This window comes from Pavona decussata, unplaced genomic scaffold (assembly GCF_977016875.1).
Source record: "Pavona decussata unplaced genomic scaffold, jaPavDecu1.1 SCAFFOLD_272, whole genome shotgun sequence".
NCBI lineage: Eukaryota > Metazoa > Cnidaria > Anthozoa > Scleractinia > Agariciidae > Pavona > Pavona decussata.
This window is the reverse complement of record NW_028145674.1, coordinates 1,394,922-1,412,084: the sequence shown is the minus strand read 5'-3', so window position 1 is coordinate 1,412,084 and position 17,163 is coordinate 1,394,922. Positions and strand designations below refer to the sequence as shown.

Genomic DNA, 17,163 nt, shown 5'->3' with positions numbered 1-17,163 from the left:
ACGATATACATCAAATTACAAAAACGACTGTAAGTTTGGATAATTTTAGACTATGATTTTGTTTTGTTTTCCGGAAGTCAGCTTATTCTGACTGGAGCTACATTGGATAGCCTGTTGTCTTGATATATTTTCTACAGTTTATTTTCCTACTGTCTTTAATTCTTTCTGCTCTACTTAACATAGATTGATTTGAATTATGGTTGCCATCTTGGAGAAGGTTCATAATCAGGCATTCACTTATTTAACATAGACGGAGTGGGCCCTAACATAAACTTGTTCATTGGTATACAGCATTTACTCAAATTGCGGCCATTGGGATATTTTATACAGTCTTGAGAGGGGGATGAGTTGGTTAATGAAATCATTAACCAACGCATTTTGGACTGAATCTAGTCTTTTTAGATCTTATTTAAGTTCTTTGGTCTTCTTCGGTTACGGCTTTGCAATTATGTATCATGTAAGTGTAGTATAATGAAAGTCTGTACTGCTGTAGAGTAGTGTAAAGTATTGCATGTCTTAAGTATTGTAATCTACTGTCAAGTATGCATTGAAAAGCATTGTAAACTATATTGCTAAAAAATACACCTCGGTAACGTGATTCCCGCGGTGAGTTAACCTTGGTGTTATTTACATTGGGAATGCTATTTACCTTGGTATGTGTAACCACACTATTATGTACATTACTGAAAGGTGGAAAATTTTTGTGGGTCAAAGCGATCTCTTCAGTCGATCTTCACTTAGAATGTTATCTAGAGCGATCGTTACTTTGCTGTCGACGGATATCTCCTCCTAGCAACCCTACAGAACTTACTGCACACAGCTGAAGGTATTTTATTGGCAAATGTGTATTATCCCTTATTATAATCAGTTAACTTGTCCGGCTTAATTACCATTACTATTTCACTGTTTCACCAGAAACATAAAGGTAGTAAACAAAAAGAAACAATACTCATCTATCCATAAGTCTAATTGCTTGTTTTTCTGATCGTTTCGTTTCAGTTAAAAGTGGGAAAATGGAAATTTTGAAAGTGTATGTCATCACTTCCGGGGCCCTTAGTCCATGTGGTCTTTGCCGAATGAAAAAAAGATATAAGGAAAAAAACAAACAAAAATATGCGTTTTAACATCACATTCCTTTCTAGCCTGCATGGCAGGCGCTAGAAAAGGGAAGGGAGAAGCGAAATCGGGCGTGCGCGACGCGAGGGAAACAGGAAAAGGAAGCGCCTGCAGCTAGTCCATTGTTTATTTCGTCTCACCCCCTCATTAATACGCAAACAGCTAAAATCCACGACCCGACTGGCTGTCAAATGGCAGCCGGAAACCGGAGCGTGCGAATAAAGGTCAGATAAACACTAAGTTGCATTGGCAATCGAAAGGAACTGACTGAAAACTGTAAAAAGAGGTCACGCTAAGAAAGAAAATTGTGCAAATGACGTCTGCAGAGTGTGTCGAACCAACTTGAGGGTCGAGTATCGCTAAAACGAGTCATTTGACGCAGTGTGTGGGCTGAACGTCTCATAGCGAATCTAGCGGGAATTACGGTCATAGACTCTGTAGTCTGTACGGGCTTCGCAACTTGCACGTAATGTCTGCCTCCGAAAAATGAAAAATCAAACTTGATTTTACAGTCAATCGACCTCACGCATGACCGGTATTTCCGAGATGAAATGAATATTCGAATTCCTCTTTGAAATGTCCGGCGTTTGAATGGAATCGTCAACATTTCTCAAGAAATCCTTCCGAAAGAGATACATCAACTGAAAAAAAAAAGATTTTAAATATTCTGAAAACCCTTGTTATTTGAAATACTGTAATGTACAGAAAAATTCATAGCTTTATACCATCGATAGACAAGGGAAACTTCTACAGGAACTCTGAATTCTCGCCTGCAATGTTCAAAACTGACATGTAAATTTCAAAGCTCCGTTCAAATTTGAAAAATGCTGGTCACGCATGGCAGATTTACGCGATCAATGTTCTCAAACAGAGGTGTCTTCAGAGGTGTCTCGCGTCCAAGCGATGTAGGGCGTCCGGTTTAAACTGTAGATACCTGAACCCTTATATCAAATTAAAGCTTATAGAGCTGCCTATCTAACTAAACCAAGAATTTTGAAATATAATAAATTGCCGAATTTTTAGCGCTGTTTTCTCGAATAAATTTTTTTCACTTGGAGGAGCCACTTCAAACAGCTAAAACTCAAAAGGAATTTGTTCGTTTGCCTTCAAATTTGGACAGTAGCTAGTTTAACATATAAACAACAAAAACGTGTCTGCGAATTTTTTCTTTTGAAATATTTTTTCTCCGAGAGTGATTTTTGTACGATTACTCCACATTTTTTTCATCCTATTTCGAAAATGCTCTATAACTTTTCACTGCGATTGAATATGGCAAAACGCAGACACGCTTTTTTAGCGCTTTGGGTCAGGAAACTGAGGAGCAAATTAAATTAGCAAAAAACAAAATTCACTTAGACTTGTAGCCTTAAAAAGGTGATTCGGACGCTCGCAATTAGAGGTCGCGAAAAATTCGACAATTTATTTAATTTCAAAATTCTTGGTATGGTTTGATAGTCAGCCCTATAAGCTTTAATTTGATGTAGGGGTTTAGGTATCTACAGTTTAAACTGGACGCGCTACATCGCTTAAACGCGAGACACCTCTGAAGGTCCCGGGTAACCTTAACGCATAAGACTTCGTGTCATGAGTTACGTTGTCGGTCGCGTTCTTTGTTTACCGGCCGTAAGGTGCCGAGTTATAATTACGTGGGATGCCCTAAGGGGTATACCGTGTCTAAAAATGGGTTCCGGACCATCGCGACCCCCCAAAAAATTAAAAGAATTTGATAACGCGACCGAAAACTTACTCGTGCCGCCTTACGGCCCGAGTAATAACCCAGATGTCTTAGATTCTCAGGGGAATAAAAAGCTTTGTTTTTGCATGGCAAGCCTCGCCCAGACGCGAATTCAGTGCGATGCTAGCCGTGCAAAAACAAAGCTTTTTATCCTCCTGAGACTCAAAATGGCCGCCGAGTGAGATAGGTCTATGCCTTTGATTCGTTGATCCTTTCTTATCGTCACTCTCAGCAAGTAGCCTCTGGCGGGAACATTTATCATTAGCTGAAGATCTGGGTGAGTAAGGCCAGAAATCCTAATACCCGTTTTATCCGCGAATAATTTAACACAAGTCGTGGTGAGGCAGCTGGCCGTTCGTTAATGTAATGTTTATAAAGTTGTATTTTGTGCTCTTATCATTGACATAAGAGGCAAAACAGTGGAGAGAATTCCGATCACCTCCGTGGTTTCAAAGTTTCAGGAAAACAATTTCGTGGTCGATAATGTCGTCGGCCTTTAAATTTTTAGATCAATAAATATGAAACCATTCAAAGGTCGATGACCAATTATAGGTCAGCCTCTACAAGAACTGTTTACGCATCTTATTTAGTGAGCCAAATCCCGACTGGTAGTTACTCCAAAGCTGTTGATAGGATATTGCTACAATCCTTTTTAAAACACTTCCGCTTTAGTGGGCACTGCCCACTTACGAGGACGCCTTAGTATATCATGAACTGTTTTGGAAAGCTCAGTGCATACACGGAATATCAATGAGAACATGCTCACTCCAGGAGGCCAACTTTTGTAAGTCGTTGGTTTGCCGTTTACAAAACTGTCATTAGGAACTCATTAAGGAACGTTCCTAAATTAAGCGCTGTAGATGTTTTAGTCTGTTTAAGGTTGTAAAAGAGCCTCGCTTTCATATCCTGTGTACAGCCGCCCCTTCCCCTCAGGAAAAATTGGGGAGAGAGACGTTTTTGTTTGACCGTTCAAAATTGTGTTCAGAAGTCACGTGATTTTTTCAAGGATCTGTGGAAAATTATATGATTGGCTGATACTTCTGATCATTACATCATGCAAATAGCTTATGTTAATTGGTTGACGTGTGCTTCTTTAGTCGTCACCTTCGTGTGCCCAACAGATGGACTTCTGAAATGAGTTGTATTTTGTGTGTTTTTTGTAGAAATTATAAGGGAGCTTAAGCAATTCAACGACGACGGCAACGACAACACCGCAAAATAATAGGTTTAATGAGCAAAAACAATCGCTCTGTACGTGCGTTTTACATTTTGCAAAATTACAACGTGAAATCACCACATTTAAGGTTTTGTGGAGAACGTCAACGGACGACGGTGAATTTTTCATTTTCTATCTTAACTTGTACGCCGCTTCTACCAAATTTGGTTCCTGGTTAGTTCGCAATTTTTGTAAAAGTTGAGCGAGTTGAAATAATCGCGAAGAAGCACAGGTGAAATAAAGATATATTTTCGGATGACGTTTTCGTTACCGTTGTCGTTGTCGTCTAATATTGTCTAGAACACGGATAAAAATATCGTTGACAAGCGGAAGAATAAGATGTTTTTTTACAGGGGGCGGCTTTACACAGGCTAGGTTTTCCAATCAAGTCAAAACATGAGCGATTATTTGTTGTGTTTTTCATCAATCGAAAATTAGGTGACAGTTCGCGCAGGGTCGTGAAGCATTTAATGTCTACAATCAGTTTGCTGGGCATCCTACATCTTGTTGCACAACATCTTGTCACATTTGTAAAAAACGCCTTCGAAAACTACAGAAGCGACGTAGCCGGACTTTGCCAAAAACTAGACACCAGAATTATCCAAGATTGCAGTTGTAAAGCTTTCAAGGAAGAATTCTAAATCCATTAGATAATTTTAGTTTCTTTACTGACCGATCATAACTCGCTAGGTCGCTTTCTTGAATTCTTGTCAAAACCACGAGTTTTACGTTTGTAATCCCAAACAATTGTCATGTTAAACCTGCTATTGTTGAGCGACCAGCTCAAGATGAACATATAACGACACGCTGCAGATGGACGCACTTTAGCTGTTTGGCGGATAATGTTTCCTAATTTATGCGAAATTTAAATCCCGAACAGCATGATACTGGAACACGGTTAGCGACGCCGTCACTCAGACGTCCCTTTTCCGTGTACAACAAAGGAAATAGGAGACGTCTGCACGCAGGGTACGCGTTCATTATATGTGTTTTTATCTAAACAGTTTCCATAAACCGTAGCGACTAATTCCGACAACGCGTAAAGCCATCCTTAGTCACTGATTATGTGTTTCAAGAAAGTTTACAGTGTTCTGCTAAATATAATTCTGTTTTAAGTTCCTTTCCTAAAGGAGAGCTTACTTGTCCTTTCCTAAGGGGGAGCTTCCTAAGTAAGTGGTCGATCTTTAAAGGGATTGCCATTAGCGACATCCTCCTTTTTTAGGGTGGTTCCCCAAAGGAACCACTGCAGTCGCCAGTATCTACCTCTTGCCTGCTGTATTCCTGGTGTATAATTTTATTTATCTTATAAATTTTATCCCGTGTTACTGGTCACGACAAATTTCTCGAATGTGCAATTCTCGATCTGCTGCCAGCTGTGCTCTTCTAATGTTCATCGCCGTAGAGTGGGTTTGTTTGGGGTTAATTATTTATTCCGTCACGTATGCGTCTGGGCAGGGAAAACTTCATAGGTCTACAATTTTGAACCTTGATGTCCAAAGGCATAACAACAATTCAGTTTTCTTTCCGTCAAATTTTCTTTGCTCCGTTTCGATTGCAGCTAAAACTATAATAAATTTCGCGTTTGGCACAAGAGCCGAGGAGTATCAGGAATAGACAATAAATTGCCGGAAGTCTGTCTCAGTCGAAGTAATTAAAGAATTTACCATGACGTCATAAATTTAGCAAAGACGGCAAATTATCTCTCTGTTAAAGTTAAAAGTTGTCAAACCTTCAACTGAAGGTAAAAACATCCTGTTAACATAAGCAACAGACAGATCGACATTATCACCTTATACTTCAAAGTGCGAAGGTAAGAAACAGATATATATATTTTAATAGAGAGACCTACGTGTGAGTGGTTTAGTTAAACAAACCCCTTTTTGCTGAACAATTTCAGTACTATTTCGATGTGAGTATAATTAACGTCAACGGAGTCTATTAAGAACGGAAAAGAAAAATAATATTAGTTTTGTCTTGTGGGGTTAATGATCGGTTCAAACATCTTAAACACAAGTGAACACCCTGAACCAACCTTGAACCTGAGCAAAATGCATCCTTTGAAAAAGCAAAAGTGAGCTTGTAATTACAGCTCAGAGCTGTATGTTTATCTGACTTTTCTACTGACGCCTAGAGGAAAGTCAATGTTTATAAAAGCGCATGGGAGATGATGAAAGAGCATTGGAGTTGATAAGAGTGTTCAATACGCGATATATAGTGCATCTTGAAAAGTTCAGGAAATTAAATGAGAATCTGAGAGCACAAAGGGTCGAGAGAACGCATGAGGATTGCCAAAGTGGACGTAGGTTGACGAAAGGGAAGAAAGGGTATGGGAGTTGATGAAAGCGTGTGAGAGTCAATCGGAGCGCTGGCGAATTAAGGTGAACGCTTTAGGAGTTGGGTAGAGGACATGAGAACAGACGAAAGTTGATGAGTTATTAAAGTTGATGGTAGCTTATAAGAGATCATGTGGGAGCGTATGAGAGTTGATAAGTCGATCACAGCGCATGAGGGTTGCTGAGAGCGCATGAAAGTTGATTAGTTTACATGAGAGTTGACAAGAACGCACGAGAGTTGGTGATAACGTGACAGTGAATAAGAGTTTTATTCAATTCCAATTCTTTCAAAACTATTGTCATAACATTATTCATAACATCGTTGAAAATGGTTAAACAGATGTTTTCTTTCATTTACGAAACGTTAAAAATAAGCTGAGATAATTTGCTGGTCGACTGTAAAATATTTAGAAGAAAACGTTTCAAAGCAGTTCATGAAATTCTCAGCAAAGTCTCACAAAATTATTTTTGTGGATGAAATGAATGAATAGCCAAACCTAAAAGCCGAGCTTCACAATTTCTTTTTAGTAGCATTTATCTAAGTCTGCTTATCGCATGGACGTAATAACCTTAGAAATTGCTCCTCCGTTCTGAGGTTAGATACATTTTTAATGCATATGAAGCGAACTGCTTACGCGTCAGCCGCGCAAAATATTTGAACAACCTGGTCTTGTCGATCGTGCGAGATCATAACGCTGAATTCCGATGACGTTTGAGACTATAAAATAGTCGTGGATGAAAAAAATAGGTTCTCCAAATGCATTTGTCCTATCGAAACGATTAATGTATCTGTATAAAGCTTGAAATACGTAGAATAAGGAAAAAGATTAAAAGAAAAAGATTGTTGTCCGAAAGAAAGAAATAATTTGTAAACAGCTTGCGAGTCGTCGACCACTTGATAACAGGAAAAATGTTTGGTTGTGTCCCGAAATACATGAGCGTTTAAAATTTGTGCTTGTGGAGCACTTGGTCAACACAAACTTTTCTCCACGAATATTGTATGACACGTCCCTTGAGAATGGTAAACAAAGGTTTTCCCAAATTGACGAAACGTGAAAAACAACCTGCGGTAATTTGATAGTGAGCCAAAAATTTAGAAGAAACGCCCCGGCAAATTATAAAGCACCTTATGAAATTCTCAAGCCTCACACGACAATTGACAAGAACGTTTTACGATTGTTCAAATCCAGTGAAAGGTTATTTGATTTAGAGAGCCGTCCATTTATGTAAGACTTTATGGAAGGTAAAGCTTGTTGTGAGCACAGGTGAAAATTAAACAAGCCTTTCTTAACAATTAATTTCCGAATTTTGACATTTCTTTCAACACACTATACGGTAAAAATGCAAATTCACGAACACGTCGTGGAAACCAAGGAAATTTTCATTTGAGCTGCCTAGAAAAACACTTTAGTTTTATCTTTGTGGCACCATTAGCGAGTTTACGCAAAAGGCCCTGCTTTTAAGTTAAAAGGCTTAGACATGTTTCTATCAATTCTATCATAAAGGCTCTTGAGATCACTGAAATACTTGCATTGCATTTTTTTTTAGCTCTTTTCCTTTTCATTATGTTTCTTCATGAAGACAGTTTCCCTTTTCTTTCTTGATCTGTTTCGTTTTTTCCATAAAGATTACGTGACTGACACTGACACCCTTCAATCATGTATGGATCAGCTGATATTGCCATGACAACAGTGACGTCCATACTCATCATAACATGTATCATTGGAAACTCTCTGGTCTGTGCCATCATAAAGAAACATCGGGAAATGAGGTACATGCACATATGAATATCGAAACTCAACAATATTGCTGATAAGAACCACAGTGACAAGTTACCACAATACTTTCAAACCCTGTCAGCGAATACTTTCTCAGCCAGGGTCTGGAACACTGAATTAAGAAGAAACACTATATCACAGTACAATGTCTTCTCTTTTTCAATGACTGACGTAAAAAACATTGAGAAATAAAGTTCAACCGATATCCTAGTTTGGCTAACAAGTTATTTTTTAACTTTATAACATTCTTTCCCTAAATTAATTTACCTTGCATTTGGTTCATTGTCAAAAAGAAAAGTGTCAATCTTACATAGGGATGAAAAGTTAACGACCTCAGCAGGGCAGAGAGGACAACACATGTCGGTTTTAGTAAGAATTAGGATTAAAGGGATTTCGGTTTTTATTTATGTATTATTTGACACAGTCTGATCACTTAATCCTATAGAATACCCATAAATTATCTGCTTGTCAATCTGGCAGTGGGGGACATCATTTACGCAACATTTCATATAACGGAGCTGGTTTACATGCACATTGCCACCCACCCAGATGGATTTACTGGAAAAGTTTTATGTGTGATGAGAAACGGCGCCTTCCAATGGATCGGAGCACGTTCTTCAATCTTCACTCTGGTCGCCATCGCATTTGAACGCTACTTTGCAGTGTTATTTCCCTATGCCAACAAAGGAAAACTAACCCAGCGCAAACTGAAGGTTTGACACTACACCCATCTAAATGTGTTTGCGACTCGCCTGAATTTCCAAGGTCGCATCAATTTTAATCTAACTGGTAATTTTTACACCAACCAGCCACTTGCTAAATATTGAATAAACATTATAAAAAGAAACTTTGCAGTCAACTGAATGACGACAGCACAAAACTGGCTTTATTAATTGTAGCTCTTCTGACTGCGTTGAGTACTTGAACAATGAAGGCGTTACAACAAGCCATTGCCACCGGTTGGAGCAGTTTTCAGTTGAGTGTCGGAAAAGTAATTTCGCGTTTGGTGTGGTTTTCCATCGCTAAGATCTGCGATCTGTTTCCAAATTTGCGCCACTTTTTTAACCAAAGAGAAACAAAACTAAAACCAATAGTGTCTTTCTCGCATCTTTTTTTTAAGACTTGACGTCAGTTACATGTATTCTCTTCAAACGCTTATTGATTAATTGCGCTATTGTTGTCTGTTCATGGTTTTGGTTTTACGATTCTTAATCGAAAGAAATAAATTTAATTATGTGCTCTTTTTCTCTTTTAGGTGATTGTTCTTGGCTCTTGGTTCTTCTCGTTGGTCCTGAATATCCCGCAGTTTTTTAGAGTGACATATGTAAAGGATAACATATATTGCCTGTATTCTGAGCAGTGGATTGGAAGGGCTAACATTTTGGGGTGGTTGTCCTACACTTTTATTTCCTCTGCGCTGATGATTGGCTTATACTCCAGAGTCGTGCATACTTTGTGGTTCAAACGGCATGATCATAATGTACAGTCATGTCAGCGACAGGTAATATCCACTTTTCAAGTTGCGTCGTGCTCACAAGCCCTGAATGAAACAGTGCATTTTCTCGCCCCCAGTCGTCTCGCACGCTAGGGACTGAATGCGAAAAGCGTGACCGAAGGGAGGGCGAGGGGATCACCCCTCGCGCTTCCTACTTACTTATGTGCTTCCTCGTTTGCTTTCGTTCCCTCTGTCTTGCTTGCTTGTCTTCTTTTATTTCAAAACTTCCAGGCCTGTTTGTTTGTGTCTTGAGGACTCCTCTAGCTCTGCAACTAAATACATTACAATAACATTGACCCAAAACAACCGTCAAAAGACTGAGGACCGTATTACGTTGCTAAGAAAGTACTTCAAAGAAACTCTTGCTTAAACAGTGGGCTTCTCAGCATGGTAAACATTGACCTTTTGAGGGAAGTTTGTATTTCTCCCAGAGGTAAAGTACAATCCACCGCATGTCATTCTAGAATTGAGAAATTCAAGAGCTAAAAGCAATATTATTTACGGAACTACCGTTCCCCGTCGGATGCCATATGACAGGAATATGAGAATTTGTCGGAATACCGTTTCTATTTACTCAATGTAGCTACCTAAATTTAATAGGAACTATAAACCTCAACGTTCAAAGACTGCTGTATACTGAAAAAGGCTCTTGCACAAATATGACCATTTTGAATGGCATCTGTCTTTACACAGGGTGTTTTAAAGGTACGGAAGCGAGTCACCTTGATGGTTTTAACAGTCAGCGCTATCTTTGGAATCTGCTGGAATACTGATGCCATACTCCATTGCACAGAGTTCTTTGGCAATTACAAGCTCAGCCCTTATGCAATTCCCATTGCTCATACAATGCTGATGTTTAATGCCGCTGCCAATCCCTTTGCATATGCTCTCATAAGCCAACGATTCAGACAAAAGATAAAGATACTATTATGTTGCTGTTCGTGTTCATCTCCTGCAAGAGTTCTTCCCTCAAGGAAACCACTGGGCATCGAGATGGCCAACAACATCTCCAGCCGACCGACTGGCAAAGCTTTAACAAATTCCAAGGAGTGATATGTTTGGGAGAAATAACGCCTAACCCTTTATTTATTTATTTATTTATTTATTTATTTATTTATTTATTTATTTATTTATTTATTTATCCATTCATTTATTTATTTATTTACTTATTTATTTATTTATTTATTTATTTATTTATTTATTTATTTTTGGTGTTGTTTTCGTCAAGACCGATAAAGAACTCTAAAAGTAGATTTTTGCTTGAACTGTGGTGTATCCATGCATAGGCCAAGCCACACAAAGAAAACTTGGCTGTTTTTATGTTGTTTCCAAACTTTTCTATCTTGTCCCAAATGAAATTTTTTCGTTTTTCTTAAATTGTTAAAATTCTGCGGTGTATTTCTCAGAAATTCATGTTGAATTACGGTTGCCATCTTAAAGAGGGTTTTTTTTAAATCCTTCGCCTTCCGTTTTATGTGGTTTAGTTATCCTATATACTGTTCTCAAAATCACAAAATTGATTGATCTTAAATTCTGGTCGCCAAATGGTAGAAGTGTTTTTGTTTAAACATAGCTTTAGTAAGGAAGATCTTTAATCAACTGAAGTTTTAGAGTTACGCTATGTTCAGCAAAGTTCTAGGAGAAAAAATGTACAATTGATGAAAGAAGGCTGAAACCAAACACTACAAATACGTTATCTAAGATGTGCCAGTTAATCCAGTACGTATACATCTAGAACACTAGCTTGCTGTAATATTTAAAATACCACTGTAAAATTGTTCAAAATGTGACAAATAAAGTTAGTGTGATAGAACTAACTCCTAACAATCAATGAATATCCAGTAAAGGCCTCCTTCATTTTCTGGCAAAGTATTGCAATGACCAATTACAATGCACAAGTGTTACAAGCTAGTGTTTCACGGCATCTTAAATGCATAATAAGGACAGCAGTCAGCTTCCTGTTAAAACAGTCTCGATAGGCTCCAGCACTCCGTGTCGATGATAGCGTGGATCCCGAGGCCTACCCCCAACAAAATTTCTTAAAACGTTAATCCAATCCAGACGGGGCTTTTTATCGCCTTGTTGGGCCGGGGGAAGCATATCCCGCCCCACCCAACCCCCACCCTCCCTCCATAACTCAGCGACCATTAAAGCTATGTTTTTTTTTAGGACAACAACAAGAAGTGATGACGTCACATTATGTGGTAATAACATCATAATTGTCAAATGGTGGTCATCTTTTATCCGCCGTCTTGGACTTCCCAAATCTTCAGTAAAAAAGTAATCACTAATCACTAATGTAAACTGAAAACATACTACGTGTATAAGAAAAGCAATTTTTTTATTGAAAAATACGAATTTCCATTTTCTTTAAAAACGGCCTGTCAAAGATTAGTTCATTCAGGTTCACAGGAACTCGGTGCCAATTACATTTGCATATCGCGTCGGTATATCAGCTGAATTTTTTCAAGCGTGGTTTCTTACAGGTTTTGGATTGCGTCGTTTTCTTCAAGCTGTTGTTCTCTCTGCTAAGCCGGTTTAGCGTTCTTCGGCGTTTCATTTTACTTTCAAGTTTTTATCGCCACAATTTAGTAAGTATTGCTCTAAGTTGCTCATTTGTATAGTTCGGTTTGTTCATTTCACGTAGTTTTTCCATTGCTTTTGCGGTTTTGATGTTTCTTAGAATTTTTTTATTTCTGTTTTGTTTAATTTCAGTTGAATCACTTGTTATTAATCCATCCTCCCTTGTATTTCGTTTTCCATAATAAAAGAGCATTCATCCTGTGGCTTTTAATCTTCGTGTTCGTGGCGGCTACGGCTTCGGCCATCCACAGCTGAGATGGTAACATGCGATTATCACTGAACACTGATCAAACACATTAACTTTTTCCCTATATAATGAAAATAATGAAAATGTAACGAAGTCTTAATGCGTATGCACAAATATTAAAAATGTTATTCAGGTTCAAAGTCACCAATCGCGAGGGCAGAATTCGTTTAGCCCGTTTAGATATGGGTAAGACTATGGTAATGTAATATGGCGCATATATGAAAGACAACCTGTTGCCTTTGAACTCGTTAAACATGATGACGGGTGGAAATTAGGTCATAATTTAAGGACAGTCGGCACCTTAGATCGACAATCTTGGATTTCTCCATTTCTCAAGAATCTTCGAAATATCGTCAGAATTGCCTAAGACGCGGTGAGAACCAATTTCAAACACCGCTCAAAAGAAAAGCTCCGATATACATTCGTCTCGCATTCGTGAGACAAATTTTGTTAACAGTGACATACCAAAATAAACTGCTGTCGAATGAAATTCAGGAAATTTCAGGAATTAAAGTTGACTTTGCCTGACTGATAAACAAACAGCCACGAAAGCTTGAATTAAATGCTTACACTCCACGCCTCCATCTAGGGATAAACGAAGATAAATTGGCTTTTATGACCACTTTAAAGTGATAGCCTGATTACGTGAGTGTTATCCTAAGAAGGATTCTATATATGTATAGTCACGTTGAGCGCACATGATCATGATTGATCTTAGATTCAATTCAAACAAGGCTTTTGTCAAGGATGGTCAAACCAAGAGATATATGTTAATTTATTGTCAATAATAAATAAAAAACAGAACAACAAATCTTATGTCAAAAGACAGAGAAATAAAATACATGATAGAGTGACTGTCAGGATGTCTCTTGATAATTAATAAAGCGTCAAATGAAAGCATAGAGCGCGATTTTTAAAACACTTCGCAAAATCCCAACCGGCAGTTACTCAAGAGCTTGTTTTCATTTTACGGCTGATGATGGGATATTGCTACAATCCTTCGCTTTAGTGGGTGCTGCCCACTTAGCAGGACGCCTAAGTATATTGTAAACTGTTTTGTAAAGCTCAGTGCATACCCGGAATATCAATGACAACACGCTCACCTCCAGAGGACCAATTTTTGTCACTCGTTGGCTCGCCGTTTACATACTCGTTATTAGAAAAACATTAAAAAACTTTCCTAAAGTAAGTTCTATAAATGTTTTAGCCTGTTTAAGGTCGTACAAGACCCTCACTTTCATTATATGCGTATTTATTAAAAGAGTTTCCAAGAATTATAGCGACCGATTCCGACAATGCGTAGCCTGTGTAGCAAGCCTTTCCGCGAAGGTTTGAGCGTTTTTCGCCTTTGATCACGATGACATACGGTTACTCGTGAGAGTGGTTGGAAGTCATAACCCTATGGCCCTCACAATATTGTTCTTTTCTACTTTACCAAAGCCGGAAGGATTCCCATAAATTATCTAATTGTCAACCTGGCAGTAGGGGACATCATGTACGCGACATTTGTGATACCTCTTGTAATTCTACGCCACACTTCAACCCACCCGGAGGGAATCACTGGAAGACTTTTATGTACATTACTGACAGGCGGAAATGTTGCGTGGGTCGGAGCGACTTCCTCGGTCTTCACTTTGACTGCTATCGCTATCGAACGTTACTATGCTGTGATACATCCTCATAGGAACTCTACAGAACTTATCACGCGCAAACTGAAGGTATTTTATTTGACAAATGCGTATCATCCCTGACAGCGGTTTTTATTTGAGTGACAAAAAACCAGAACAGAAGTAATTTCTCTGGCAAATCATGATAGATGCAAACAGCGCTATGAACCAATCAGAAACTCAAGGAACTAAATGCAAACGGTGTCAAGCGCGAGAAAACGGAAGCGAGTCACGATTGGTTTTTATTTTGCTTCTCATTTGTTAGGTAAAGTAGGTAATGTAGGTAAAGCAAAACCCAAGAAAACAGGATTTCCTTTTGACTCTCAACTGAAATATTTCTCACAGTTCGTCGTAAAGAGGTCCCCAACGTGCTTCCTGTTTAAGCATCTTTAGGAGCTTTCTCTAGCTGTACGTTTATTATCTTAACCTGCAATAAATTAGGGCTAGATTAGAGCTACATAAATTTGGTAAAACGTATGGAAAGGACCCAGTGTTCATCGCCAGAGCACCTTTTGCTGACGATACCCTTTTGCATACTTCATAACCACTTATTAACGACAAAGCCATTGATTCGTTAGTTTATATTGTTACTCTTAACAAGTAGTCTCTGGCGGGAACCTATGATCGTAAACTCTGTTTTCGCCATATACCGTATTTTCTCGATTAAACGCACCCGGCGTTTATTTAAAATTCGGCAGTTTTGACCCAGCGTTTTTTCGAGGCCGGCGTTTAATCGGGGTCCGGCGTTTATTAATGAAATGCTATTTTCAGCCATTTTTCCAGTTTGATTTACTATTACCGATCCTCGGAAACCTAGGGGGCAGTTTTGCCAGTGCTGGACGATTTTTTCGCTCTGCAGCAATTATCCCAGTTATGTTACGCCGGTATTTTTCCTTTAAACTTTTATTAAAATACCAAAACAGCATACCGTACTTGGTATGTCGTAACAGTGCCATTGAAGAGGTTACTATTTACTTGTAACCGGTCCATGTGACCTCGACCCCTAATAGACGCCGGGACCCCGATCAAACGCCGGGGCCCCGATTTAACGCACCCGGCGTTTATTTAGAAATCGGCAGTTTTGACCCGGCGTTTATACGAAGCCGGCGTTTAATCGGGGTCAGGCGTCAAATCGAGAAAATACGGTACTCAGTTATACAACAATAGCAAGCTTTATTTGCATGACTATAACAAATACAGTATTGCAAAAGCTATTCATAATTACATGTAATTTTAATTAATAGTTAAAACTATTAACTAACTTATGATTAGCTAGCAGTAAAAGAGAGTATTCTAGAAAGTGCAAATAGTTAGACAAGAATCCTGAAGTATAACAAAAAATGTATCTACATTAAAAGAAGAGGAAATAAATTATATCGTTAAGGCAGAAAGAGATTGTCTTGATAATCTAAAGCGTCATAGAAGAGCAATGAAAAACTTCATTCACAACATTTGCTGTCGCACTTGACCCGGAGGAGCATAAGAGAGGCTTGAATCGTTTTCAAATTTCACCAAAGTCATCAATACCTATGGCCACATTGAGCTTGCAGCTATACGAAAGATTTCTTTATTGTCACTAGAACATATTTTCACTGCCACATTGGGTTATCTTGAGGACTTTGACCGTCCGTAAAAATGTATTGCCCTCCCTTTTTCTGTGTTTAACGTATACAAGTGGATGTAGGGCGGGAGATATTTGTATTCAGGACGTAAGTTTGAAAAATGTTCTTAATGTCAACGTCTGCTATTATGGTGATCCCACTATTTCGATCAACGCTACTCCAAGTCCTAGTCCTTCCCATTTTTTCCCCCTCCGCCCCCACCATACGCTCTCCCGACCTAGAACTGTTTTTGCAAGGGCTTGGATTTTAGCCAAGTCTGCACCCGTTCATTCTTGGATACTGTCTAGCAATTTCTTCTTCTCACTGCCTGGGTTCATTAGGTTCTTCACTGAGTTTGGAATTGAGGTTCATGTGTCTTCATCTCCAGATTTGCTCCAGTCTTACCAAGGCAGCTGTTGGATGAATATCGTAACAAGAATCTCGGACTTTCAAGTATTTATGCAGGTTAACTGTGTTTTAACTAAGTCTCTGTTATAAGTCTCATATCACGTTTTGCTACTTTGCGCCCAAACAACACTGGTTTCTCTAGAAGTCGAACACCATCTTCCCGTCTTTCCAGTCGTCGTCCCCGTTGAACTGGGCAACGTCATTAGGACTTCAGTGAAAATTAAAGATTATACGTCAGGCAAATTTGATTCTAATTGGTTAAAAGCAGAACAATGAATTCCAAAATGTATCCTTTACAAAGGACTTGATGATACAAGAAGTCTCACTTGCTGAAAATTTTGAACTTTGATGTCCAAAGGCATAAAAAACAATACTGTTTTCCTTCTGTCCAGTTTTCCTCAGTTCATTTCGACTACAGCCAAATATAAATTTTGCGTTTGACACAACAGCCACAGGAATATCGGGAACAAATAATAACTTCGCCAGAAGCCTGCTTCAGTCGAAGTAATTAAAGAAAGAACAGTGTTGACTTTGATCATACGTGACTGCAAACATTGTTTTCGCGATAAAAACTGTTAACTTAAGTCAGAGATAAACTCTTTATACAAGCAAGGAAAATCGACATTATCTTGTACTTCAATCAAAGTGTGCAGGTAAAAAACAGTCATTTTCACCTAAATAGAGAGATATACGTGTGAGTGTTAAGATGTTAATGTGGTTAAGGTAAACAAGCACCATCTTCCTGAATAATTTACTTTTCGATCTGAGGGTAATTAAAGTCAACAGACCTTGAACCGACCCTGTCATGGGCAAAATGCATCCTTAAATAACACATGTGAGGCAGTAATTACAGGTCAGTCTTGTATATCTTTTTAACCTTTCTTTTTATGCCCAGTTTAAGCGGAGCAATAGACTTCAGGTTTTTCCCCTTATTTCCCAGGTAAGTCAACGTTTAAAAGAGCGCATGGGGGAGGATGAGAGAAC

At 38.6% G+C, this 17,163-nt stretch overlaps 1 protein-coding gene across 1 annotated transcript; it reads left to right on the top strand.

Moving 5' to 3' along the window:
* The first annotated feature begins 8,031 nt into the window (after window positions 1-8,031).
* Window positions 8,032-10,893, top strand: LOC146455650 (pyroglutamylated RF-amide peptide receptor-like). Its single transcript, XM_085093980.1, has 4 exons — window positions 8,032-8,171; window positions 8,624-8,891; window positions 9,434-9,679; window positions 10,367-10,893. The coding sequence occupies exons 1-4, from the start codon at window positions 8,059-8,061 to the stop codon at window positions 10,724-10,726; spliced, it is 987 nt and encodes a 328-aa protein (XP_084950106.1). The 5' UTR covers window positions 8,032-8,058; the 3' UTR covers window positions 10,727-10,893.
* Window positions 10,894-17,163: the final 6,270 nt, after the last annotated feature.

Excerpts from the sequence above, each read along its gene's own strand:
- LOC146455650 (XM_085093980.1), top strand. The coding sequence starts at position 8,059 with ATGTATGGATCAGCTGATATTGCCATGACAACAGTGACGTCCATACTC. Across the intron at positions 8,172-8,623 it reads AAGAAACATCGGGAAATGAG|AATACCCATAAATTATCTGC; the intron begins GTACATGCACAT and ends TTAATCCTATAG. Across the intron at positions 8,892-9,433 it reads TAACCCAGCGCAAACTGAAG|GTGATTGTTCTTGGCTCTTG; the intron begins GTTTGACACTAC and ends TTTCTCTTTTAG.